Source organism: Microtus pennsylvanicus, chromosome 14 (genome assembly GCF_037038515.1).
Source record: "Microtus pennsylvanicus isolate mMicPen1 chromosome 14, mMicPen1.hap1, whole genome shotgun sequence".
NCBI classification, from domain to species: domain Eukaryota; kingdom Metazoa; phylum Chordata; class Mammalia; order Rodentia; family Cricetidae; genus Microtus; species Microtus pennsylvanicus.
Window position 1 is genome coordinate 15957621 of NC_134592.1, and position 27359 is coordinate 15984979.

Sequence of the window (27359 nt, forward strand, 5' to 3'; positions counted from 1 at the left end):
TCTCATCCTGACATAACTCCGGGCCTGGAAGCTCAGAGCTGGGATGATGAAGACAGAAAGAAGTCAAGCATGGCTATTTCAGCCCAAGCTCCTGTGGCCACTGAGCAGCCGGGGCCGCATTTGCTTTTTAGAGCCGTCCTCAGGACGGGCAGCACAGGAAATGAGGGGTTGTGAGGTGTGAACTGCAGGTTGCTAATTATAACTGCCTCTGTGCGCTGAGCACTTGCTACACGTGGGGCTCAGGACTTCTTCCCAGAAATGTCTACATTTAGATACAAAGATGCTGACTGCTTCCCTGCTAGTAGCTTCTTTCCTGGATCTGCCCACAGCTGTGCTCCGGAGATCCCCTCAACTCACAGATGAAGAAACTGTAACGAGGACATCAGACATCTTACCTGATCTCACAAGAATAAAAATCTAGAACCTATAGTCATCCTATCCAAAATTCATGTTCTAAAAATAAAAGGGGGGGGTTGCACTGACAAGTTTGCAAGATCTCCCACAAGGCAATCAAACCTGCTTCACCTCCTTCCTGCTAAAATATGGAGTCTCTGCACCAATCCCTCCTTTATGAATGACGGTTTCTCATCTGCTCATGGACTTAAGCCATCTCCATTCAAAACAGGTCAGATTTCATTCTAGGGCTTCATTGGTGGCAAAACTCTGCCATGCCCACATACATCTCTACTGCCCAGGAGGACACACCTTGCATCTTTGGTGATCCCCACGTCAATCAGCGTGAGAATCTACCATACTTGCCGAGGAGACTGGCTGTTCTCCAGGTGCTGATGTACCCAACTTGACCTAAAACTCACATCTGAGAGTGATGATTTACTCAGCATTGGCGGACAGACCTTTCTAAAGCCAAGGGTCAGGGGGCCAGAGGGACTGAGTGGTAGGGATGAACTGTGGCTCAGGCCTGTGTACAGCATAGCTTACTCTGCTCTGGTCACAAATGGGGCTTCTTCTTCCTTTATTTAGCAACCAGTAGGAAAATGGCATGCCATGAATATGCTTATCATCCTCACCACCTCTATGCATATTAATGAAAAGACAGGTTCAGCTGAGCTCTCTTCATCTGGAAATTTGACATCAGAAATGCTCCAGACTCCAAAACTATTTGGTTCACCGATATCCTGCCACGCGCGAGAACTTCTACACCTGAAGTCAACTGACAAGTAGGGTTAAAAGGCAGGTGCACTGGAAAGATGATAAAAGAAAAAAGTCCCACACGCCTTTAATCCCAGCACTCGGGAGGCAGAGGCAGGCGGATCTCTGTGAGTTCGAGACCAGCCTGGTCTACAAAAGCTAGTTCCAGGACAGGCTCCAAAACCACAGAGAAACCCTGTCTCGAAAAAACCAAAAAAAAAAAAAAAAAAAAAAAAGAAAAAAGTCCCTTTCAGGCTATGTGTATACAGTGTGTATGAAGCATAAGTTTCCTGGTTAGGCTTAGGTCTTAGCCCCAGGACAACGTGCGACAACGCGCTACAATGTGCAAATACTTCACAATCGGGCACAAGTCTGCCACACTCCTGGCTCAAACCTTTAGGATGAAGGATGCTCCTGATACAAGGCCCTCTAGGACAGGCTGTGCATAGCAACCTCAAGGGTCAGGGTTGCCCCAGAAGCTGGCATAGTCCCATCCACCCTTCCCTCTGCTCCTTCAATAGGTGCAAACCTGGTGTAAATCCTCTTTTGCTTAATCTCCGAGTCACTTCCCCTCCTGCTGGCCCCACCATGTATGAGGGGAGAGTATTCTTCCCATCCCACTGGGTTCCAGCCTGGCCATGAGGCCTGTTTTGGTCACTGGGTTTTGCAGGACAGTGGTGGCTGCAGTTCCTGAGTGGGACCTTCCAGAGTCAGCAGGGACTTCTGCTTTCTCTCTCATTCCCCAGATGGGCAAGGCTCAGGAGCAGTGTGAAAAGATCCAGCTGCAGGGCGTTCGTGTCCTATCAGTGAGAACACACGCGTTCCTTTGTATAAGTGTGTCACGATCATATGTGTACTATGGTACATTCATATTGTGTATATAAGCAACTAAGGTTTAGGACAGTCTGTTACCACTACAAGCTCAGCCCAGCTGATAGAATTAGGATTTTTCAAAGAATTTTTTTTTTTTTAAGAAACCAGTGAGGGAAGGTGGGCCATGGTGGAGGCAAAGGCAGAAAAAAGAAATCAGAGAGGGATTCCAAGTGTTTCAAAACACAGCTGCGGTCAATGCAAAACCAGGGGGTGCTTTGGGGGCACCCCCTGGTCTCCTCCCTCTACTCCATGTGGGGAAACCCACAAAGCTTCAATTCTAGGCCTTGGCCTTTGCGTTTCCCCCTTCCTCCTCGGGCCACTCCAACACAGTCATCCAGCCACAGAGTCTCACATCCTATGTCATCTGGACAACAAATTCCTTCCAGGACTCTGACAAAGGCACAATCATGATCCCTACCTCAGGTGCCAGGGCCTGGAGAGGCGGAGCCTCTTGCCCCAGTCACCCAAGTGGCAGGAGGCAGAGGTGAGAGTCAACCAGGCTGTACGACTCCCTGGGTCTGTGCTGAGTCCTGATGACAGCAACAGTGTGGAATTAAAAGAGAGGACGGAGGGCGGGACCTAGACTTGCTGAGGCAGGGAAGCAGCCACTGGTCTCGCTCTGGTGGCAGACCTCACGGGAAAGGCTTCTGAGAAGCAGAGTAATGTAAAGAGAGAACAGAATATACAGACCACGGGCAGCCCTGTGTTTGGGATCAATGTGTAGAAGAACTAGGTTACACGGATGACTTTGGTCTGTGTTTCGATTACCTTCAGGGCAAAGCTAAACACTGACTTTATTTAAAACTTTAAAATGCAGGGAATTTTACCATGTGGCCCTGGAAGGAAACCAAGAACCTGAAATGTTAGTGTTCCTGTTTCTGAGCGGTCTGATGGAATCATCTTGGCAGAAATGAAGATATTCAGGAGAAGTTCTTGCCCCTTCTCTGGGCTTTCATACTGTTGAAGTCAATGTCTCCAAGGAATTGAAACGTCACTAGGGGAAGGGAAAGGCTGGGGCCCCGGTGCCAGCTAGAGGAGGGTGTTATTTACAGCAAAGAGACTCCGCAGTTCTGAAAACACATCAGTGATGACCACACCCCTTGGCCAGGACTGCTTAGTTACACAGACCTCTTACCCTCAACTTAAATCTCATGTCAGAACCCTGAAGAAGGACTTTTTTGGGGACAGTCACTGGATCTATTTGTCACTGGCCCCTGGGCCTTCTCAGAGCCCCTCCTTGTACTTCCTATTTAAGCAATAACCCCTTCAAGAGTGGCAAGAACCTGTGCCCCGGCTCTCTGATCTATACCCATCCCTTAGAAGTGGGGCCCATCCGACCACTTCCAGCCAGCACCCCATTGAATCATCCATTCACTGTAATCCCCACCTGTACAAGCTAAATCAGGATTGGGCCAGTTCTCTGCCGAGGGCTCCTTCCCATAGCTGCAATGCTTCTGAACTGGGTCTGTTTTAACCCTTGTCACCGTCACCACTGTCCCACTCTTGTTTGGAAAGGGGACATGAAATCAAACCACCATCCTGCCTTCCAAGGGATGCAGAGACCTAGATGTGATGTCCCCAAAGGCGATAGCAGGCAAGTGGAAAAGGTACAGAGGACAAAGGAAGAGAGCAGAACTCCAGTTCTGGGCCAGCTCCACTCTCTCCCATCACCTCAAAAACCTCAGGCACCCTGCCTTGAACCAGGACTCTCTCCATAGGGCCCTGGGCGCACCCCCACCTGTGCACATTGCCAGTCCTACAGGCGAAAACTCACTCAAGGCCCTTGGGTCCCTAAAAGCTCAGGGGTAACCAATGTGTGGCAGCCTAGTCTGGGAAGTCAGACTCTCAGTAGAGGTGGGACTATCCTGAAATCCATACCATCAGGTTGTGGCCTAGGGGTCACAAACACATCCAGGACCGTGTGTGCCAGGCACTGTGAAGGTCACCTTTCCCCGGCCATAAGAAAAATGACCCAGGTTCTTGGGAAACAGGAGACAACCCAAACAATTCCAACCCTTCTGAGTCATCAAAGGACACTACGTACCCCAGTGGTTTAGTTTACGTACCCCCTCCCCCCATTCTCTTTGAGAACTCCATCCTTGTGCGCTGGCTCCACGGTCTCTCCCAGATCCACACCTCTAACCTCATACTCAGGGAGCCACTCACGCCCAGCAGTTCATTCAAATCCAGTAGCGATACTTTCCTGGACACATGATTGACTACATTTCCCAGGGTCCCTTGCGGTTGGGTTTGCTCATTTGACTAAGTTTTAGCCACTAAATTACGGGTATAGGAAACACCCAGACTCCTTTCCCAGTCCAGCTGTTGCTTTGGACCCAACCCTAAAATATGGAGGTCACATGCTGGAGGTCTCAGAACAGCAAGGTGCATGCAGTGGCCCTAAGGGAGGGACTCTCGCTTATGCTTGGAAATTCATTGCCTGCAACCCTAAGCCATTTCTCAGTATCGTTGCAGTCGGCTGGTGTTCTGCATGACCACATTCCCATGCCAGTCAACACCTTTCCACTCTGTCTCTTATCCCACTTGATGCCCTAGAAGGAGGTCCCCTGTGATCCTGCCATAGAAGTACACTCTTTAACTATGCAGAAAGTATTCAATGGGGCATGCGTGCTTTGACGCATCTGATCTGAGTCTCTGGAAAGACCTCCTCCCAGCAGGATGGGGAACCTGCTCCACTTTCCTTTGGTAGAACTAACACAAGCACCCTCACACACTCAGGACCCGGTCCTTAAGCCTGCTTCTTTTAGATGCTCGCCCAGACTCTTCCCTCAGCAGGGAGGCTCTGGGCCCCCCACACCCTTCCACAGGAGTCCCTTGCAGTAGCACCTGTCAAGCGATGTCAAGACAGGGCTCTGCCCTAGCGTACCCCCCACCCTCCAACCTGACTGGAGCGCCCCGAGGCCAGGACCTCCATCTTACTCATCTATGTGCTTTCTCAGTGTCTGGAAAAACAAGCATGGAAATATTAACTGTAACTTCCTTAGCTGCTGTCTGTCACTCTGTGGTTGACGAGGGTGATGAGGTTCAGGGAACACCCTGGAATTGTTTCTATGTGTGTCAGCTGGTGCTTCAAATGTACTATGAATTCTTTTTATTTGTTTGCTTGTTTGTTTGTTTGTTGTTTGAGACAGGGTTTCTCTGTATAACAGCTTTAGCTGTCCTGGAACTCTTTGTAGCCCAGGCTGGCCTTGAACTCACAGAGATCCACCTGTCTCTGCTTCCCGAGTTCTGGGATTAAAGGTGTGTGCCACCACCACCCAGCTTTATCCTATGGATGCTTGTCATGGGTTTCTTGGGTTTTAAAGCTTAACATGTGAACACGGTCTTTGAAAGGATGCAAAAGCTGGTTCAGACGGGTGAGAGGTCAGAAGAGGCCCAAACTGAAATGTCTTTACCATTACAAACCCACCCCGGGATCTAGGCGTGGTGGTGTGCACTGATCAGTTTAGCAGTGGGGAGGCTGATGTAGGCGGACTGTGAGTTTGAGGCCAGCTTGGATTAGAGACCCCCAAACAGGTCCCCTCAGCACCACGCCCAGCTCTGTGTATACCCAGAACTTTTGCCTTTGGAAGTGCTTGCCTATGTGACCCTTACAAAGGCTCTGGGACAGAGATAGGACAGTGATCGCTAGTTTCATTTGATAGAAGAAAAAGCCTGAGAGGCTACAAGACACACCCTGGACCGCCATTTGAGACTGTACTACAATGTCCCTGGAGCCCAGCACCAGACACCTCATTTCCTCCCCTTTTCTTCCCTTTTGCTATCATCCTCTGTGCTCACACACGGGAGAGAACTCAACTACGGCCACCGGGAAGCAAAGCCAACTAAGTTGCGAGCATAGAAAGTGAAAACAAACAGTGTCTTTGCTTAAGACACTTCTCTTAAGAGCTCTTTTAATTTGACATTTGGTGACCTGACACTCACTGTGTAGCTGGGTGGGCCTTCAGGTTGCAGTGAACCTTCCTGTTGCCGTTTCATAGGGGTTAGGGTTACAAGCATGTACTACCATGTCTGGCAGTTTTAACGTTTGAGTGATAAACTGAGTTTGAAACCAGCCTGGTCAAGGAAGGCCCCGTCCATATAATGAGGACACAGGAGATGCACCAACACATGTCTCCTCTCAAACGCTTACCCAACCCAAACTGTCACCTTGGACCCAACTCTAAAAATGATTTTTTTTCCCATTCTAGTTTTAAGGAGGGTTTGTGGCTAGCAGGTTGGACAGAGGAAGGTGAGGTGAGAACTTACCAGATTTTTCTTCTTTGATGGGGTACTCCAGGACCTCAGTGGAGCTGTCCTTTGGGGAAGGAAAGTGGACACACAGCACCAGGCGTTTCAGGCTGCTGTCTCGGCACACGAGGAACATCTGAAATGGCAGAAGCGGAGGCTCAGCGAATCGGAAGCTTTGGTGGAAGCAAGAGGAACAGCAGTAGGGTGGAGCTCATCCAAGAGTACCTGAAACGAACTTGAAGGGGAAGTGGTCACACATCCCTTGAGAAAAGTGAACCTGACCCATAACCCAAATTGGAGGTCCGTGGGTCTCAGTTTCTCCACTGCTGATGCATGGGTGGGGGTGGGGTTTGGTATGAAGGTGGTCCAGGATCCAGGCTCAGAAAAGCCCTGGTAGTTGGGAGTTGGTTGAATTTCAACTCATTCTCTAGTGCCCAGGTTTTGTGGGGAAGGGTGGAGGTGGGGAATGTCTGTTGGAAACAATCCTAGGTATCAGAAAGGTTATACTTTTTCCCCTTTGAAAAAACAAAAATAGCAGCCAGGCGGTGGTGGCGCATGCTTTTAATCCCAGCACTTGGGAGGCAGAGGCAGGCAAATCCCTGTGAGTTCAAAGCCAGCCTGGTCTACAGAGCAAGCTCCAGGATAACTAGGACTACCAGAGAAACCTGACCTGATAGATAGATAGATGATAGGTAGATAGATAGATAAATAGATAGAAAGATAGATAAATAATTAGATAGAAAGATAGATAGATAGATCAATAATGCTTTATTTGGACTTTATGGTCCTAGAGATTGAACACAGGGAAGCAGCAAGGCCCTTCCACTAAGTTCCAGCCCCAACCCTCTTTCCATTTTTCTTTGAGACAAGGTGTCACTAAGGTGCTTGGGCTGGACTTGAACACACTCTTTAGCCCACATGGGCCTTGCTTGAACTTTTAATCTTCCTGAGTAGCTGGGATCACACACCTTTGCTATCAGTCCCTGCTAAAAATAGCAACCGGTTAACTTGAAACTCTCTGTGGCAGGAACTGTCAGGGTACATCATATACTCACTGGCTTAATTTTCTCTGTCACCACATGGTGTGAGTTTTGTTATTGCACCCAGGTGAGAAATTAAGAGACCCTGACCATCACTGCCCACTACTCTGGGAGGGAGTAGTGACTGAATAAATGCCTGCCTGGACGACAGGGTAAAGGGTGGCCTGGTCAGGACCTTATAAAACAACAGTGTGTATCAACGAGAGGCTTCACTGTATCCACACATACATACATACATGCATACATACATACATACATACATACATACATACATAATACATATACATGTGTGTATCTATATATATATATATATGTGATATATACATATATACACATATGTGCACACACAAATATATACATATGTAAACTTAGTCATGTCTTCCTGGCTGTGAGAGGCTGAATGGGATCCAGCCTCAGGATACTCAGGACCTTCACCATGCAAGGGCTCCCCGCCTTAACCTGAAATGAAGTTCTTTGAGGCTTTCTTCTCCTGCAGATCCCCTCCGAGCTGACAGAACCAATAGACAACCCTCTGGGCCAGGGGAACGTGTGTTTGTGCTCTACTAAGGCAGTACTGACTGACCCCGGACACCATGGACACAGAACGGGCACCATCTCTTTATAGACTCCTAGGCTGTACAACTTCTGACCATGCAGCGGCTTCACTCTGTGTGGTCCTCAGGGGCAGTGGCCTCCCAGGTGCAGTCACAACGAGAGGCCTCTCCTTTGTTACAAACTGTTGTTTATTAAGGTCCTTCTCAGGCTCAGCTGGCCCTTCTCAGGCTCACCCTTTCTTCCCAGGTGACGCCTTCTGGAATATTCCCAGCCTCCTTGAACACACTGTCAAAGGAAGGGAAGCACTCAGTCAGTGTTCCCATTCCCTCCATCCCTACTCTACCCCTGGATTCTGTCTCCTGGGCTCAGGTCCCAAATAGCTCAACTGGAATTCCCAAGACCAGGAGTGTGGCCAAGCTGTTGAGGGCTGGCTGAGGAGCAAGGACAGCAGGACATCCCCAAGCGTGAGGACACGACCTCAAGTGTGGGAGGCTCTGAAGAAGATCTCTTCTTGGCCTCCAAATTCTGCTGCCACGATTACTGGTTACTAATCCCACCACGACACTGCCAGATCATCTTAGGCATGTGTGCAGCGCTGTTAATAAAACACACAGTGAGCTCACTGCTCCTGATCCACAGCAGCCGACATGTATGTCTCCCCAGTGGGCCCCCAGCCGGAACTTGCATCTTGTCATACGAAATCTACAGGGGGTGTGGTTATGAGGAAGCGGAGGTAAGAAGAGCCAGGTAATGCTTAAGACAGCACAGGAGATGCTAGAGATGGGTTTTAAATTCAGCCTTTTGACTCTAGGTCCCAGGCATGACCTTCCCATATCTCACCAGGCTCTTAAAAGATTTCTTCTTCACGAGCACACATGGCCCTTCTGGGAGTTAGCTGAAGTGGGAAGGCGGAGGGGGTGGTGTCCGTCTCTTTCTCCTGGGCAGGGTGGAAAGAGCATGAGAAACCAGAAGCAGAAGTGGAGAGAAGGGAAGAGGGGTTGCTAGTCTGCTTGTTTCTAGACGCTCCTGTTAGACCTCACTCTCTGCCTAGAGACAATAGCTGAGACATTGAACTTTAACTGTCTCAAAGATGTCTCTCAAATATGAAGTCACTTTGTTTCTTCAACAGAGGTTCAAGGTCAATTCGCCTCCTGGTCCACAGATCCATGGGAACCAGCAGGGCTGGAGGAAATACTTGTGAATGAGTGTGTGAGTGGGTGTGGCACAATGGGAAATACAGCTGGTCTTTGTTTCCAGTTCTTGCTGCAGAGCTTCAAAACCCTGGGAACTTCCTGAGGCAGGGGCATCTGTCGTTTGTAGGGACATTTTCTGACCAGGCATGAGGTTATGCTAACAGGAGGCTCTTAGGCCCTTGGTTTCAGAGAGGGACTGAAAAGGGATCCTAGCCTGGACCTGCTGGCCCCACCTTGACCTGGGGGAGGTGAGCAGGGTTGTCTGTGATTTCATTCCTGCCCAGGCAACGAGACCGCAGTAGAATGTTGCTGGCTAGCTCCGGTAGCACAAGTCTGGAATTCTGCTGTTTCTGTCCACCTAAGCATCTCTGAACTAGAAAAGTGACAGGGTGGGCAGAAGGCACCTGTAGCAAGAGAAGCAGGCAGGCCTGATTCCAAAAGCTGCAGCCCTTAGGCCTCGGCTCTGAGTGGAGAGAAGCCGGAGTGAGCAACGTAGGAATGCAGGTGGTAAGAGCAGGCATTGAGGACTTCTGCTCATTCCTGGACTTCACCAGGGTGACGAGTCACAGAGCCTGACACCCTCCTGCCTACACTGCCAAGGTGCCTGCTCCTGAGTCATTTCCCTGATTAACCAGGCTACCAGCAAATCCCACTGGTCCTAGAGTTCTCACCTACCTGACCTCCTGACATCTGGGTCAGCTGTCTGGTTTCTCAGTCCTCTTTCCATCAGCTCCCCCAACACAATCCATAGGAACCCCTAGACAGCAGGACGGCTTTCTCCAAACAGCGTAAGCCACTGAGCATCGTGTCACAAAGGGGCTTAACATCTGAAGAGTTAGGATTCCTCCAGCTGAACTCTGGACTAGACGATGTTGAGAGCCTCGGACGCTGAATCTGAAGAGCTGTATCCTTATAAATTCTGGTGCAGAACTGCTCTGGGCTGGCAGGGAGGTCACTTGCCCTCTCTGAGCTGGCTTTGTAGGAAAGGAAACAATGAAGGATTCCAAGCTTTCCTGTAGAAAAAACTTTCCTTGCTCCAGCATTTTGGGGGCCTTCCCAGCACGACTCCCCGGCAAGACTACAAGAGAGTTCATTTTGTGATGAATTGAGCCAATCTCTGAGGCTGGTGCAGACGATTCAGGATGCTTCCCTGTCTGCCTTGGCCAGTATGGAGTACTGTTGTTTAGTTTTTTGATACAGTGTCTTGCTAGGTAGTCCAAGCTGGACTGAAGCATGCTATGGTGTCCAGCATAGTGTCAAACTTGCAGTGATTCTCCTGCCTCAGCCTCCTGAGTGATGAGGTTGTGGACATGTACAACCATAGATCATACCCTGCTAGGATGTCTGATTTTTGCATTTTTTTTCTTTTTTTTTCCCCCGACAGGGTATGGTGGCCCTGAACTCACAGAGATTCACCTGCCTCGCCTCTGCCTTCCAAGTGCTGGGATAGGATAAGATGGGTTTTGAACAGGCCAATGTTTTCAGCAATAGCTGGAATGGAAAAGACTCAGGCAAAAAAGTATACAGTCACAGCAATCTCCTCAAATAAATAAAACCTCAAATCTAGACACACTCTAAATGGCTGTGTTTCATCTTTCATGTTGGACCAGAGCTGCTTGCAGCAGGAGAACTTTCCCATCATGCCTATGAGGGCATGGTTTGGTCAAGGCTAGATGGGCAGCCCAGTGGCCATCCTGGGCTCATGCATAAAGACCACGGTCCTTTCACCCCAGGCTCCCACCCCAACAGAGCTGGGGAGTGCACACAGAAGATCGGAGACCTCGGAATGGTGGACGGAAGGACGCACTGTCCAAGATTTGTCTATGAGACATGGGGAAACTACAGCTCTTCTTCACTCCTCTCACCCATAACATGGCCATGGCAAGGCCCAGGCAGAATTTCTCAAGGCTGGCCACCACTCAGAGTCACCTTGGGAGCTTCTAAAGTGTGCCAACAGCTTCTCTCTCAGAGAGGAGAAACACGTCTTGGTGCCAACAGATGGATTAGCTTCTCACGCATTGAAGGGAGAGATCCAAATGTCCCAGCCCTACACAGAGTGCCTCCACTCTGGCCCAGCAGGTCTGAGGATGTTAGACGGAAGAACCCTAGCTTTTTAAGTCGAGTCAAAGGACTAAGCATTTGGTCTGGAGGCTGATGCTGTAATGTTTTGGGCCTCTGAAGGCAGCCAGTGATGGAATCAAGCGAGGTGCCTCAACTGAAAGCCGAACTCAGGCCACGTGTTCCCCTTGCAGGGTCGTTTCCGAAGTGTGGATGCAGAATGTGGCCCTGATCACATGGCTGCCACAAGGATGAGAGAGGGACCAGAGCTGAGCCTCCCCACCATTGTCTAAGCCACCACTCTCCCGGCCTCAGCCTCCCACGCAGAGGGAAAGAGGACTTCTCTGTATTACCAAAGAAACTTGTTGGAATGGAACTGGCACTCTTGTGAATCTGCCAGTCTGTCTGACAACATACATTCCCACAGATCTTAAGCTAATCCCTCACCACCACAGAGACTTCCCTCATTGAAGCCTTATCTGTTAGGGGCTAGCAAGATAGCTCAGCAGGGAAATACACTTGCCACCAAACCTGATGACCTGAGTTCAACCTCCAAAACCCACTTGATGGAAGAAGAGAACCAATTCCCACAAGCTGTTCTCTGAGCTCCACACTCCCACACTGGCATAAATAGATAAACCTTTGCCCCCACAAATAGATAAATAAATGACAACTGTCATTTGATCTGGAAACGATGACAACTCAATAGCAACAGATCTGGGTCCCACGCAGACATTGGTCTCTAGGAGAGTGATTCCCTTGGAGACACAGGATGTGGCTGGTGCCTGGGCTGAGGCAGAGCACACAAGATAACAGCATCTTGTATGGCCACGAAACAAGTACGTGCCCCAAACAGAATACAAGCAAGGACACCTGTATTCGCTGCTGCAGAGTGCTGGGGTCAAAGGGACACAAGAGCCATGTCTTTGTTTACTTTGTATCACTGTGACAAACACCGTGACCTAAAGTATCTTGGGGAGGAAAAGTTATGTCATCTGATTGCTCATGGTCCACTATTGAGGGAAGTCATGGAACTCAAGGTTGGGACCTGGCCACAGGAGTCAAAGGAGAAACCATAGAGTCATACTGATTACAAGCTTGCTCTGCTTGCTGTCTTATATAACCTGGGGCCACCTGCCTAGAGGTAGCATCGCCCATAGTGGTCTAGGCCCTCCCATAGTAGTCATTAACCAAGAAAATGCCCCATTGGCTTGCCTACAGGTTAATCTGATGCAGCCATTTTCTCGACTGGGGCTCCCTTTCCTTAGATGACCCTAGATGTGTCAAGCTGATAAAACCCAACCATCATAATCCACTTAAGAAGCTTCTGTGGACAGCTTTCCACAAAAGTTGCATATTAGGGTCTTAGGAGACAGCTTAGTGGGTAAAGTGCTTGACTTGTAAGCATTAGGAGCTGAGTTTGATCCCCAGAACCCATGTACAAGGTCCGGTGTGGCTGGGTGGCTGTGGCATATGCCTTTAATTCCAGCACTCAGGAGGCAGAGGTAGGCGGATCTCTGTGAGTTCGAGGCCAGCCTGGTCTACAAGAGCTAGTTCCAGGATAGGCTCCAAAGCTACAGTGAAACCCTGTTTCAAGCAAAACAAAACAAGCAAGCAAACAAGCAAACAAACAAGGCCCGATGTGGTGGCACATACCTGTAATCCCAGCACTGAGGAGGCAGACACAGGTGGAGGATTCCTGGGGCTCACTGGCCAGTTCACCTTGCCTTCTGAAAGAAGGTACAATGAGGCCAGGTTCTATGAAAGAGACTGTTTCAATAAACAAACAAATCAAAAATACCAGCCCAAAAAAACAACACTTGAGGTTGACCTCTGGCCTCCATAGAAGGGGTCCAAATACAAGGGTGCAAATTAGTTTGCACCTGAAGTATAAAGCTAGTCTCAGGGTTATATATTGATGGATGGGATTAAGCAGACAAGGGGGAAGAGATGAATCTTATGCAGAACTCCAGTGTTTCGGGAGCCCTGTCACCTAGGAGGCAGGGTGTAATGTCCCCCCTTACAGCAGAATGACTTTCCTTCCAGAGTAGTAGGGAAGAGGAGGGCAAGAACGAGGGTGAGGGAGAGAGACGTCACAACCGGCAGTGGGCAAGCAAGGCCAAACCACTGGGACAAGCTGCATTGCGATTTGGTACCTGTTGTGATTCCAATCATGTGTTCGAGCAGAGTCATGTATTAAAGACTTGAAGCCAAGGTCTCTATCTTAGAGTGTTAATTCAGAGGCTCTGGAAACCTTGGGAGGTGTGGCTTGGCTACAGGAAATAGGTCAATTGGGAGAGGGCCCCTATATAGCTCTGGCTCCTTTCTGTTTTGGCTGTGTGCGTTCTGTCCACCATGAGGTGATGGGCTTTGCTCTGTCACTTCCTGTCCACCATGAGGTGATAGGCTTTGCACTATTACTTCCTGTCCACCATGAGGTGATGGGCTTTGCTCTGTTGCTTCCTGTCCACCATGAGGTAACAGGCCTTGCTCCATCATTTCCTGTCCACCATGAGGAGATGGGCTTTGCTCTGTTGCTTCCTGTCCACCATGAGGTGATGGGCTTTGCTCCACCATTTCCTGTCCACCATGAAGTGATGGGCTTTGCTCTGTCACTGCCTGTCCCCCTTGAGGTGATGGGCTTTGCTCTATCGCTTCCTGTCCACCATGAGGTGATGGGCTTTGCTCTATTACTTCCTGTCCACCATGAGGAGATGGGCTTTGCTCTGTTGCTTCCTGTCCACCATGAGGTGATAGGCCTTGCTCCATCATTTCCTGTCCACCATGAAGTGATAGGCTTTGGTCTATTACTTCCTGTCCACCATGAGTTGATAGGCTTTTCTCTGTTGCTTCCTGTTTACCATGAGATAATGGACTTTGCTGGTTACTTCCTGTCCACCATGAGGTGATAGGCTTTGCTCTGTTACTTCCTGTCTACCTAGGGGTGCTGGGCTGACTAACACAGGACCTTTGAAAGATGGGCTGGCCCTGGCTTTGCCTCTGTTACTTCACTGAGACTTGTCAACCCATGGCTAACCACTAGACAAACTCCAATGGAGAACATTCTGCTAAGTCCTCAATCTGTCTTCCTCAAATCTGTCTAACAAACTGTCTTCACCGAGAGAAGTCCAAGGAGGTACAATGACTGCATGGCATATGTGATCTGGAGAGTCCTGGGACAGACAGAGGACATAAGGTAGGACCAAGTCCAGGCTTTAGCTGACACGAATGTGCCAGTTCCAGTGCAGTAACTGTGGCAAGTGTTGGTTGGCTGCTGTCAGTGGGGGAGCCTGCGTGTGGGTAGGCACAGGGCATGCTCTGTTCTCAGGGTACAGGGCACTCTCTGTTCTATGCTTGCAACTTTTCCATAACTCTAAAACCATTCTAGCTAAAATAACAAACCAGCCAGAGTGCAGAACAAATAAAGGCAACTTTCTAATTGCCCTGTTTCTGGATACATATAATTTTTTTTCCTTTTAAAAAGGGGGTCACAGTGTTCCCAACTTCTTATCAGAGAAGAGGCTGGGAGTAGAGGCAGGTCCTGGGGAAGAAGTAGATGTGACCAAGGTCACACAGACACTGGGGACAAGAGGGCTGTATCCAGGCATGAGAAAGGCTGCCTCTCACAATGCTTCAGGAGGTAGACTCAGGAGATCTCTGGGTATCTTACAGTACAGGGACCACCCATGGTGTCTGTGTTTTTCAAAATAATGACATCACTGCACTGGGTCTCTGGGAACCACACTGTGCAGCAAAGGGCTTCCCCAGCATCTTTGAAGATCACACCATGAGCCTCTCTTTCCTTTTTCTTTGGAAGAGTCTCTTACACTGTGGTCCAGGCTGGCCCGGAACTCACTGAGCTATATCCCCCAGCCCCACATTTCCTAGCTGTGTAACTTTAGACAAATGACTCAACATCTCTGTACCTCAAGTTCCTCGTCTGGAGAGGGGGATGCTGATTATACCTACCTGACAGAAACAGCTGCAGGGACCAGATAATATTGGCAAGTGGCCATCCTAGCTTATGTAAGTATGTTCTGGGTCGTTGGCTCAACAACAATAAAATAACTTGGTAATCACCTCTCAGAACATATCCCTGTCCTTAGCTAACACACCTGAATCTCTATACAACCTGCTTGCATTCTCCTCTACTCTCGAAACTAGCCCGGGACCATGTCTGAGCCAGACCAGTGCTGTGTAAACAGGGCTAATGCTGCACCACTTAGAGTCTACCCTGCTCTATGCAGAGGCAACTGTCCGTCAAACATTTTCCATCCGTGGTTGATGTGCAGGTACAGTATGGTGACATGGGGTTGACCGTGTTTGGTTCATTCCTGTTTCTCCTTTGCTGGTCTAGTCCCCACTCTGCCTCAGGCAGTTCTTCCTGGATTTGGCTCCACTGCTCATTGGCCTCATAACCTCAGGCCGGTGACCTCACTTCCCAGGGCTAGCCGTCTTGCTGCCTGCTCAGCGCTGGGCCATCCCTGGACTCCTAGACTCCAGCTCTGCCTCCTGCAGCCAGCTCCACATCTCTTTACCTCAGGGCTGCTCCTGGCAGGGGACTGTTCTCACAGAACAGGCGGAGAGAAAGGGCTGGAAAATGAGCTGTCAGCCTCTATAATAGTGATGGACTGATGAACGGCACGAAGCGCCCCGACCGTCAGGTGGCAGAGCCCTGAGGTGTGTGCTCCACACTGCCTCCCAGAGGGATTCAGTCAGTGTCTATAACCTCTGCCGACCTCCTCTGCTTTCTGCAGCTTCTTGAGGACTCTTTTCAGAACACCAGCGGCTCTAAAAGGCTGGTGCTGAGGAAACAGCTCAGGCCTCCTCAGGGTTCCTGAAATACGATGAAAGCAGAGCCTGCTTGACAACAAGATGGCATCTGGACAGCACAGGGACAATGCTCCCAAACAACCCAAACAGAACCTTAGGGACTGGGAAGATGCCAAGCTTTTGTGCTTCTGGAAGAAAGGAATAGGGGTGCTTGCTAAACCCAGCATTTACATCACCACTAAGCCTAACTCCACCGACAGAAATACTCTGACAAGGCCACAACTTCTATTGCCCCAGTTTGTGGTATGACCCCTACGATATTCTTGCAGGGGCTGGGGGGTGGGTGGGTCTGTTCCTTGCTACTCAGTGACTAGAGCCACCTTTACACATCCTGGAAACACCCTTTCTGATGGCCAGCTTGAATGATAAATGTCCCCCCATAGTGTCAGGCATTTGAACACTTGGTCTCCAGCTGGCGACGTGGTTTGGGTAGGTTCAAGGGGCATGGCCTTGCCGGAGGAGGTGTGCCAATGGGGTGGGCTTTGAGAGTAAAAGTCTTCCCTAGTCTAGCTTGCTCTTTCTGTTCCTGTGCTGGTGGGTAAGACGTTAACTCTTAGCTGGCTACTCAGTCACCAAGCCTCCTGCCACTTCTCCATGACAGACTCATTCTTCTGGGACTGTGAGCCCAAATAAACTCTTCCTTTTGAAGGTTGCCTGGGTCACAGCAATGGAAAAGGGACGAATAATACACCAGCCACCGGTTTGCTCCTTGACCCGCCTGTAAGCTGCTTCCTCACAGAATGGAGGGTGAACCCTGTGACAGAGGTCACAGGCTGCTAGGGGTACCTGCTGTGTGGGCCCTGGTCACTGAAGGACTAGAAAACTTTAGAGAGGAATAAACAGTGGGTTTGTTTTCTGGGCCACAGCATCTCCCTGCCTCCCTGCTTCCTGCCGTGCAGAAAAGAGGCATCTACGGACACTCAAGCTGACCTGTGAGCTGGGGTGGGCTGGGTGGGCTCAGGGATGTTATCACCTTTCCAGCCCTACACCCTGTGACAGGGCGGCTGGGACTAGCTACTAGAGGTCCCCTGACTTCCAGCCACCCTGGATTTCAGGTACAAATGGCAGTTCTGTGGATCTTATATATTTGGGGTAAGAGAGTCTAAGCCTCAAGTCCTAGACCGAGGACGATTCCCGGGAGACAGAGAGATGCCACAAGCTACACGCAGATGAGAACAGCTAGGAAGCGGAAGTCCCCAGTATCAAATGGTCACAGTGAGATAGATTCTAGGAGCAATAGCTGCCTTAGGTAGCTCTGGGGGTCAGGGCTCATTCCTGAGAAGACAGTGGGAGAGGACACGAGTGCTAGGGTGTGGGACACTGTGTGGAAGATGACTGAAGGATGCCACATTGGTCCTTGCCGAAATGACATGGGAGCATAACGGGTCCTGGGTGGAGAGGGGAAGCGGACAGGAGCTGCTTACTGGGGACAGGGCTGTGTTTTGAGGTGAAAAGAATGTCTCGGAACCAGATGGAGGCAGTAGCAGCCCAGTGCCCAGAGCACACCAAATGCCTGTGGTACACTGTAAATGTCTGTTTTGATGTGATGTGTATTTTGCTTTAACTTAAAAAAAACGTCTTCTGGGGAGTGAGTTGGCCTTGAGTAGGTGGAAAAGCCTTTAATAGACATTTTACTTCTGACAATTTTGTTCATTTCTGTCCAGCTCATTTTTTAAAAAAACCACAAATGCATATATGGATCACTTTTATAATTAAAACAAATTACATGCTGTTTTCGAAAGGGAATAGCATTTGAGAAAATATGTGTGGGGGTGACAGGAGCAGGGGAGGCGCTCTGACTCATTCTGTCAACTGTTATCTGGTCATCTCTGTCTATCCAGCCATCATCTTATCTATTCATACTCCTATCTACTCATCCACCCATCACCCATCCATCCAACCACCCATCCACCCACCCATCTATCCATCCATCCACCCACCCACCCACCCACCCATCCATCCACCCATCCATCTATCCATCCATCCACCCACCCATCTATCCATCCATCCACCCACCCATCTATCCATCCATCCACCCACCACCCACCCACCCACCCATCCACCCACCCACCCACCCACCCACCTATCCACCCATCCAACCACCCATCCATCCACCCACCCATTCACACACCACCCATCCACCCACCACTCATCCCACCCATCCACCTACCACCCACCCATCCACCCACCCATCTATCCATCCATCCACCCACCCACCCACCCACCTATCCACCCATCCAACCACCACTCATCCCACCCATCCACCTACCACCCATCCATCCATCCACCCATCCATCCATCCATCCACCCATCCATCCATCCATCCACCCATCCATCCATCCATCCACCCATCCATCCATCCATCCATCCACCCATCCATCCATCCATCCACCCACCCACCCATGTAGGAGGGTCTTCTGTTTTGTGTTGATTTCATTGGTTAAATAAAGAAACTGCCTTAAGTAGGTGGAGTAGACAGAACAAAATTCTGGGAGGAAGAAGGCAGTGAAGCAGACACCATGATTCTCCGACCTAAGACGGATGTAGGTTAGGATCTTTCCCGGTAAGCCACCACCTCGTGGTTCTACGCAGACTATTAGAAACGGGTTAACCAAGATGTGAGAATTGGCCAATAAGAGGCTAAAACTAATGGGTCAGACAGTGTTTAAATGAACACAGTTTTTGTGTAATTATTTCGGGTGTAAAGCTAGCCATGCGGGAGCCGGGCGGAACGAAAAACAGGCCTGCTCACCTCATCACTACCCATCCATCCATCCATCCATCCATCCATCCATCCGTCCATCCGTCCATCCATCTATCCACGCACCTATCCATTCAACCCATCCATCCATCCACTCACCCATCCACCCACCCATCCACCATCTACCGTTCAATATCTCTTCCCATGTACTGGGAACAGCATGTGAAGAGAAGATATTAAAGCTCTCATTTCAAAGAAACAAAAAACGAGTCCCAGAAACCACCTCAAAGCCCAACTCCAAAACATCTGCTGATGAAACCACATGGCCTCTTGACTTTGTTCATAAACAAGGGGCATCTAAACCATTTTTCCTCTGATACTTAGTCCTTTGTCCTTGGTCATTGACCCAGCCCTCAAAGTCAGAGAAAGCCAGCACAGTCCTGTATCTCTGGTGTCTGAAGGCCCCAGAAGGCACTGCTAGCACACGCCTCACCTCCCCACTGCTGATTCCAGATAAACGCCATGACAGAGGAACAGAGGGAGGCAAGAAGAAGAGCGAACAGCAGCTGTTTGCATGCAGCTACTTCAGTGGGGTGCATCCTGAGTTCCCCTTCATTGGGGTGGACAGACTGACTTACCCCAGCCACCTCTCGCTGCAGGATCCTGGCAGCCTCCGCCTGGCTTAGCCCTAGCTGCAGCCACACTGGGCAGGTCTTCACCAGCTTCTCCAGGACACTAATGCCCCGGCGTGGGATGCAGTTCTTTGGGGTGGCGGGCAGACCAAGCCTCATGCTGTCTTTCTCCTCATCTTCCTCTCCGTCTCCTTTGCCAGCATCTGCAGTAGGGCTGAAAACAGGACACAGAAGGAAATGGTCAGCGCATTCTTCAGAGAGCCGCGAGAAGGTGAACAACGAGTAAGGGCTGAATCAACCCTATTTGCTCATTTAACATCTATGTGGCCAGGGCCCTTTGGGGAAATGATATCAACAGCTGAGTCTCCATGTAAGGCATGTTTCATTATAGCAAGTAAGACATACACAGAAGCAGCCAGCTAAGGCACAAGAAGAGACTAAAAATAACAGGAGTAAAGTGGACACCGTGGCTAATTTCAGCCCAGGTGAACTCAAAGAAGCATGGTGGCATCTGAGTAGATCCCTGAGGAAGGGTTTGAAGCTTTTTAGTTGAAGAACAACTGGCAGGCTATAAGAAGTACACAAGGCTTGTATACAGCTAGCTCCATTCTGACCTGTCCATGCCCATGTAGTCACCACCATGAACAAGAGAGACCTGCGCCATTCAGTGGGACTTGCCATGTTGCTCACTGGGTTAAGAGTGACTGGTCCATACTGAAAATATAGGCTGAGAGCATCCTTGGCCCAGGTGACCACAATGTACAAAATGGTAAGAAAAAGAAAGAGAAGGGAGCCCTACAAATCACCCAGAGAGAAAAGAGATGGGTGGAGTAGGTTGGGCAGTGGAACTGCAGGGGAAGGTCAGGGGGCCTGGAAGGCCAAAGAGGACCCCAGTACACAGTGACTTTAGACTGAAAATTGCAGGTGTCTGGGAAAGAGGCATCCAGGAGGAACTTCAGGGCTGGGGGCAGGTGACAGGGATGCATGTAGAAGGTGAAGTCAGAGAGGGCAGGGGACCCCAGGAGTTCTGGAGCCAGAGAGCCTTTTCTCTAAGTAGTCAGGCAGCTCTCTAGAGCCCCGGCAATGAGGGAGGGGCCCCCCGACACCCTGTTCCCTGGACCAGACCTCGGGTTTCCTAAGTCTGCCATCTTTGCAGACAGAGGCAGATGTACTCCCTTTTTCCATAGTCCTCACGGCATCGTGAGCTGCAGGCTGATGCTCTCCGGAGACCAAGTGGAAACTGTTCTAGACTCTAACTTGAGTCATGGGAACCTCATGTTATGCTTCTTTGCTCTAAAAGCTTCTGCGGCTCCCACTTCCTAAAGGATTCAGGCCAGTGCCCTAATATCCAAGGCATTCTCATCCTGAAAGGAATCCCCGAAAGGCAGCTGTCCATCAACTGCATGGAACCTGCATATCCTCCAGTCTCCTGCTTGAACTGCCTGTCTGCCTATAGTTCCCACTGGAATTTGATTCACTCCAGCTGACAAGCAAAAGTATGAGACAAAATGTTGGAAAAACTATTGTTAAAAAAATAGTTGAATTAGAGTTGAAAACTTCTACCCAGGTCTGATTGGAGGTAAAGCATCAGCCAGGCAAGCACCAATCTGAGTTTGATACCCAGAACCCACAGAAAAAGCTGGGCATGATGGTACACACTGCAGTCCTAGTACTGAGGAGGCAGAGGCAGGCGGATGTCTGGGCCTTGCTCGCCGTGTGGCCGAGCCTCCTTGGCAAGTTTCAGGCTAGTGAGAGATCTAGTGTCTTAGGGTTACTGTTGCTGTGATGAGACACCATGACCACAGATACTCTCATGAAGGAAAGCATTTAATTAGGGCTTGCTTGCAGTTTCAGAGGCTCAGTCCATTGTCATCACGGCAGGAAGTATGTTGGCATGCAGGCAGACATGGTACAGGAGGAGTAGCTGAGAGTTCTACATGTGGATCCACAGGCAGCACTGAGCCTGGCTTGGGCTTTTGAAAACTCAAAGCTCACCCTCTTCCCCAGTGACGCACTTCCTCCAACAAGGCCACACACACTCCAATAAGACCACACCTCCTAATTCTTCTCAAGTAGTGTCACTCCATGATGACTAAGCTTGACAAATATTTGAGCCCACGGGAGCCATTCGTATTCAAACCACAAGCCCCTGACTCAAAAAACAGGATGGAAGGTGCTAGAAGAACAACACCCGAGCTTGTCCTCTCCCTCCACACACACGTGGACCTACGCATGCACACACAGACACATGCACACACAGACGCATGCATACACACATGGACCTATGCATGCACACACAGACGCATGCACACACAGATGCATGCACACCCAGATGCATGCACACACACATGGACCTATGCATGCACACACAGATACATGCACACACAGACACATGCACACACAGACGCATGCACACACAGACACATGCACACACAGACACATGCACACACATGCGGACCTACACATGCACACACAGACACATGCACACACAGATGCATGCACACACACATGGACCTATGCATGCACACACAGACACATGCACACACAGATACATGCACACACAGATGCATGCACACACACGTGGACCTACGCATGCACACACAGACACATGCACACACAGATACATGCACACACAGACGCATGCATACACACGTGGCCCTATGCATGCACACACAAACACATGCACACACAGACACATGCACACACAGATACATGCACACACAGACGCATGCACACACACGTGGCCCTATGCATGCACACACAGACACATGCACACACAGACACATGCACATGCCTCTGCCTGTTGATCTGGAGGGAGATATTTGCAAAACACATACTTCATGAGTAACAAGCAAGTCAATTAAAAAGGGAAGTCAAAAGCTTTGAACAGATTCTCCAAAGACAACGTGTGTGAACCGGTAGGCAGGTGAGAAGGTGCTAAAAATCCTTCGTTATTAGAGACATGTGAATTAAAAGCACAAGGTAATACTATAGCACAACGAGATTGACATAAGGGCCACTCCCACCCCTTTTGCTGAGGGTGGCTCAGGTACCAGAAGGCTCTCAGGTTTGCTGGTATAAATGCAAATTGGGACAACCACTTTCGAAGATGACAGGACAAGTTGTCATAACCTGAACACACGGGCTCCATGGCAGGTCCCACTCCTTAGCACGTTCCCCGAAGGAACGAAAGCCCACATCCGTAAGAAGATGGGCAAGGAAATGGTCACAACAGCTTAGCTTGCAGTAACTCTAAACTGGCTCAGGTACTCAACAATGGGAGGAGGATGAAGAGGCTGGACTCCCACACAAGGGAACAGTTAGCAATAAAGAGACCCACTGATGAAAAACCACATGGCCAATCACAAATGCCCACACTAAATCAAAGCCAGGGGCAAAAGAAAACAGATCCCATGAATCAATGTGAAGTCCAAACACATGTATACTTACACTTGTGTGTTTACTTTGCTCATATCCATTTTGTACTAAAGCAGCAAAGAACTGTAACCTAATACTGAGCTCTGTAGGTAACACCTCATATGCTAATGTATTCCGGGAGGTCTAGAATTTCCTCTGGAATGCTCAAAAATAAAGTGAATTTACAGATATATGAAGGCATGCAATAATGTAAACAGAGAAAAACATTAAGGGTACGTGGTAGATATGACTGTTCACTGCAAAATCTGCTCTTTTGCATGTCTAACATGTAACTTTACTTTTCCAGGAAACTGAGATAAAATTCTTCACATCCTGTGAAGGCCATTCAGATGAAGTCCAATTGCTATACTAGAAGCCCAGATCGGAAATCAGGCTGTGTGACTTTAGGCTCCTTATCTTACCTCTCTGGGCTTCAGTTTAATTACCTTAAAAAAAAAATATGTCCTTGCTTTGCAGGAGTTACTGTGCCAGTCTGATGCAGAGTCTGCTGAAGATGGAGCAGTGTTTACCTGTAATCCAGCAGAGCTAGCGATTGGGTTCCTATGCCTGGGCTCCTCATTGTCTTCCTGCTACCATCTCCCACTGTGTGGACTGGGTATGAGGACTCTGCACATTTGGCTGGAGTGAATGGTGCTCACATCTGTGTGTTGCTCACATCTGGTCCTGGGGGGCAACCCATGAGTTCAAATGTACAGGAAACATGCAGCCTGACATGAACACAGACACAGTTGCCATGAGAACCCAAGTTTCTTGACCAAGAAACAAATCTCAGGGAGAACTCTTCTCATGCCAGAAGGACAGCTGGTGGACAGACAGGCAAGGCTGGGTAGTCCCCATGGCTGGCAGTGACAAGCACCGTGGATCAGCTCAACGCAGGATCCAAAGATGCTTACAAGGCAAGTCAGCTCCTTGAGGCCTCTCTAGGTCCATGCTGAGCATGAACAGGACAGAGGCTGGCTCTCAGAGTCCTTAGTTTTTGTTTGTTTGTTTGTTTTTTGGTCTAGAGAATTCTGTAAGACAGGGAGGTGTAGACTTCATACGAGGTTGGAAGAGTGACAGAAACCAAAAAACCACATGGTATCTGTCATAGCTAAAGACAGATGACACGGGAAACCTGGATTCTCAACTGTCCACAGGGGATAGGCAGGAGGCATGATCTCACACACTGAGCTGGCCCACTCTGAGCTTTGCCTGTGACTCCTGCTGTCAGTGACAGTGGCTGAACCCTCTTGGCACTGTGCCCGTCATCGGTTGGCAGAGCAGAGACTCTGACACCCACGCCCTCCCTCCTGACAGTAGATGCTGAGGCCGCTGTACCCTGAAATCTTTGATCGTAGATAAAGAAGCAAGGAGGCGTGACATGTAACAGTGACAGGGCCATCATGAACAGAGTTGACAGCAGAAAGGATATAGGCCAGGGTTTACAGGAGCTTTGCCACAAACAGAAGCCCTCCAAGTAGATGTTCTTTGGGTGCAAGGCTCAAGCAATGGCTCCAGTGGCTTCACAGCCTTCCCCTCCCACAGCTGTCCAGGGACACTCTGCTGCCTCATGTGCTTGCGGTCAGTTTCCAGAGAAGTCCACAGTGCCCCTCAGCACCCAGTTTCTCTGGGATGTGCTGAGCAGCTCTGGTCTGGAAGGATGGAGAGAGCAGGCTCCTGGAACAGTGAGGAAGGTCTGGGCTCTGTCACAGGCCTAATGAATCTAAGTGGGAAGAATTCAGAAACCCTGTGGGGGTCAGAGCAGTGGGATGGCAGCCTGGGCTCTGGCTAACTGCCACCCACCTGGAAGAGAGCACAGAAGTTTCCCGGCCAAGAGCCAGGGGCTTTGGCTGCCTGGTGAGCTCCTGGAAGCTTTACTGGGAGAACTGAGACCTCTTGTGCAGTCTTGGATAGAAACTGGAGGGTTTGAGAGATGGGAGGACCAGGAAAAAGCCATGCACTCCACCTGTTAGTATACCTTCCGGCAAAGCCCAGATACTCTGCACAGGGCTCCAAGGAAGCAGAGGAGGCAGGAAGAGCTTCACAGAGGTGATGTGAGCTCTGCCACCCTCATGACTGCTGTAACGGGCTGAATTGTGTTCCCAAAAGAGAGTCTAAATCTCAACCCCAGTACCCATGTAGAGACTTGGAGAAAGGGTCTTGCCAGGCAGAATCAAGGTAAGGGTCCTAAGATGAAACCTCCTGGGGTCAGGCTCTGGAATCTGTTTCTAACTATTGCACTAAAACGTTCCCCAAAATTGGGTCGAGATGGCTCAGTGAGTAAAAGGGCTTGCTGCCAAGTCTGAAGGTCTGTGTTTGGTCCCCAGGACCCACATGGTAGAACGAAAGAACTGACCCTTACAGCTTGTCCCCTGACCTCCACACACACCTCATGGTACACAGACCCCCACAGACAATAAGTAATTAAAGGATCATTGCAATAAAAATAGGTTTTTTTTTTAACAAGTTAAAACCTTTAACTTTAGAAAAAGGTGATTTTTTTTAAGTTCTACATTTGCATATCCTTGTAGTAGCTGACAAAGAAAATTCAATAATCTTTTTAAAAAAATCTTATTTGGGAACAGATACATACAGAAACACATAAATATGCACAAGGAATAATTTCCAGATGGGCACTCAAGGCGTCACTATAGACAGTTCTGAGATATGCTTGAATCATTATGATTACACATTGCTTCTGTGATGAAAATCATCTTAAACCAACAGTTTCCTCATCTGCTCCACGGAGCCGAAGGTTGTGCCCGCTCACATGACAGTCTGTCAGATCTGAGAGATGAGACACCATCACTCACACTTCCCAGCACCTCCTCTGCTAGAGATGGTGACAAAGGCCACCGCTGCGGCAGCATGTACCAGGAAAGCGGATTCCAGGGTAGAATGCCGGCTGTAGGTAACACGCCTTTTGTGGAGGCAGGGGGACCTGAGTTCAGATCCCCAGCACACATATAAGAGGCAAGTGTGAGAACACATGCCTGTAGCCTAGTGCTGGAGGGAGGGACAGAGATGGGAGGATCCTTGGAGCTGGCTGGTCAGCTGTCTAACCAAAATGGCAAGCCCCAGGTTCAGTGACAGATCCGTTCTCAAAAAATAAGGCAGTGAATGGTGGAGAAAGACCTCAGCATCAAAATCTGGCCTCCATGTTAACATGCATAGATGCACACAAGAATACATATCACCTGCTCACATGTACCATGCCTGCGCATACCATGGGCATCCCCCACACAGTGCCAGTCTATAAGAAATGAACAGATAAACTTCCAGCCCTCAGCTGTCACAAGGCAACTGACACCACCCAATGCACAGAATCTCAGAAGCCTGAAGACTGAGTTGGTGTTCATTTCCCATTGCATCTCTGGGGCGAGCGTGCTCGCAGCGCTTGCTTCTGCTTTCCTGGTCTCCGCGGGAACGGTGGTTCTGTAAGTCTATTTCTCCATTAAAGCTGTATATATTTTTACAATCTGTCTGCATTCGTTTACGCCGTTACAAACAACAAAACAAACAAGGCCTGAGAAATCTAGTGCTCTGCTGAGTCAGGGAAAAGCAGAGGGGAGGAGGAGGGAGACACAGTGTTCACATCCGTAAGAGAGGAGCTGCCACAGGAATTCTTTGTTCTGTTCCTGCAGTTACCCCAGGAGCCTGGAATGAAGCCCAAAGAGAAAGTCCTAAAATCAAACAAATGAAAACACCAGAATTCGGAGAGCAATAAGCAAACTGCATGCCGAGGCCAAAAGCATTCACAACAGCTGTGTGTCTCCTCTGTGGCCACAGTTCACCCATGTGGGTAAGGGTACTCCCTGGTGGGGGTACTCCCTAGTGAGGGGGGAAGGGTGCTCCCTGGCCCAGGGGGTGAGAGTGCTCCCTGTGTATGTAAGGTAAAGGAATTTTCTGGCAAGGGATGGGGGTGAGGGTACTCCCTGGTAGAGGTGAGGGAACCTTCAACCAGAGTTCTAAGACCACTAAAAAGAAAGACAAGGCAAATATGGTAACCCGATGGAATGGCACAGCTGGATTGTAGCTACACAGGGTATCGCTGAGTTTTCTGTAGGCTTCTTGGAATAGTTTAAAATTTTAAATTATGTTTATTTATTGTGTGTGGATGTGGATCCCATCTGCTCCAACAGTGTGGAGGTCAGAGGCGAACTTGTGAGAGTTTGGTTGGTTCTTTATTTTTATCACGTGGGGCCTGGTGCTCAAAGTTAAAGCCGGCAGGCTTGGCAGCAAAGTGTTTCATCTGCTGCGCCACCTCGCCAGCCCTGCGCTCCAACGTTTGTTTGAAAAAGCAAAAAGCCCATATGCTGGCGCTCCTTCTCTGAGGTGCCGGGGAAGGTAGTCTTTTCCTCCTGCCGGCACAGCCCTTCACCCCATCAGATGGAGCGGAGGGGGGGGGGGCAGGGTCTCACCACCTTCCTGGGTAGCCTGATAGCAGCCGCTATCCTCAGTTGCCATGTGGCTGACATCTGTGCTTTGCCTCCTCAGAGCTCTGAAGTCAGGTCAGAAGCCTGCACATCCATGTTAGGAAGGAATTGGAGATCCCAGCCTGGGGGGCAGTCCATGGCCACCCAGAGATTTGGAGTCCAGCGCATTTTTAGGGGGCAGCTTGGGCAGCCATCTCTAGGACATCATGGCAGAAACCCGA

The 27359-nt window shown here is 49.6% G+C and overlaps 1 protein-coding gene across 3 annotated transcripts in view; it reads right to left on the reverse strand.

Annotated features, from left to right (window-relative positions):
* The window catches only part of Rin3 (Ras and Rab interactor 3), a 110762-nt gene that overhangs the window by 63203 nt on the left and 20200 nt on the right, over nt 1-27359 (reverse strand). For 2 of the 3 annotated variants that reach the window (XM_075948474.1, XM_075948472.1), the window contains exons 2-3: nt 19292-19499; nt 6292-6409 (exon numbers count right to left, since the gene is read on the reverse strand). In XM_075948474.1, the coding sequence (XP_075804589.1) occupies nt 6292-6409; nt 19292-19499 (326 nt within the window). Of the gene's footprint in view, nt 1-6291; nt 6410-12775; nt 12834-19291; nt 19500-27359 lie in introns of those variants that run through there. The other variant, XM_075948473.1, reaches the window with a different exon arrangement.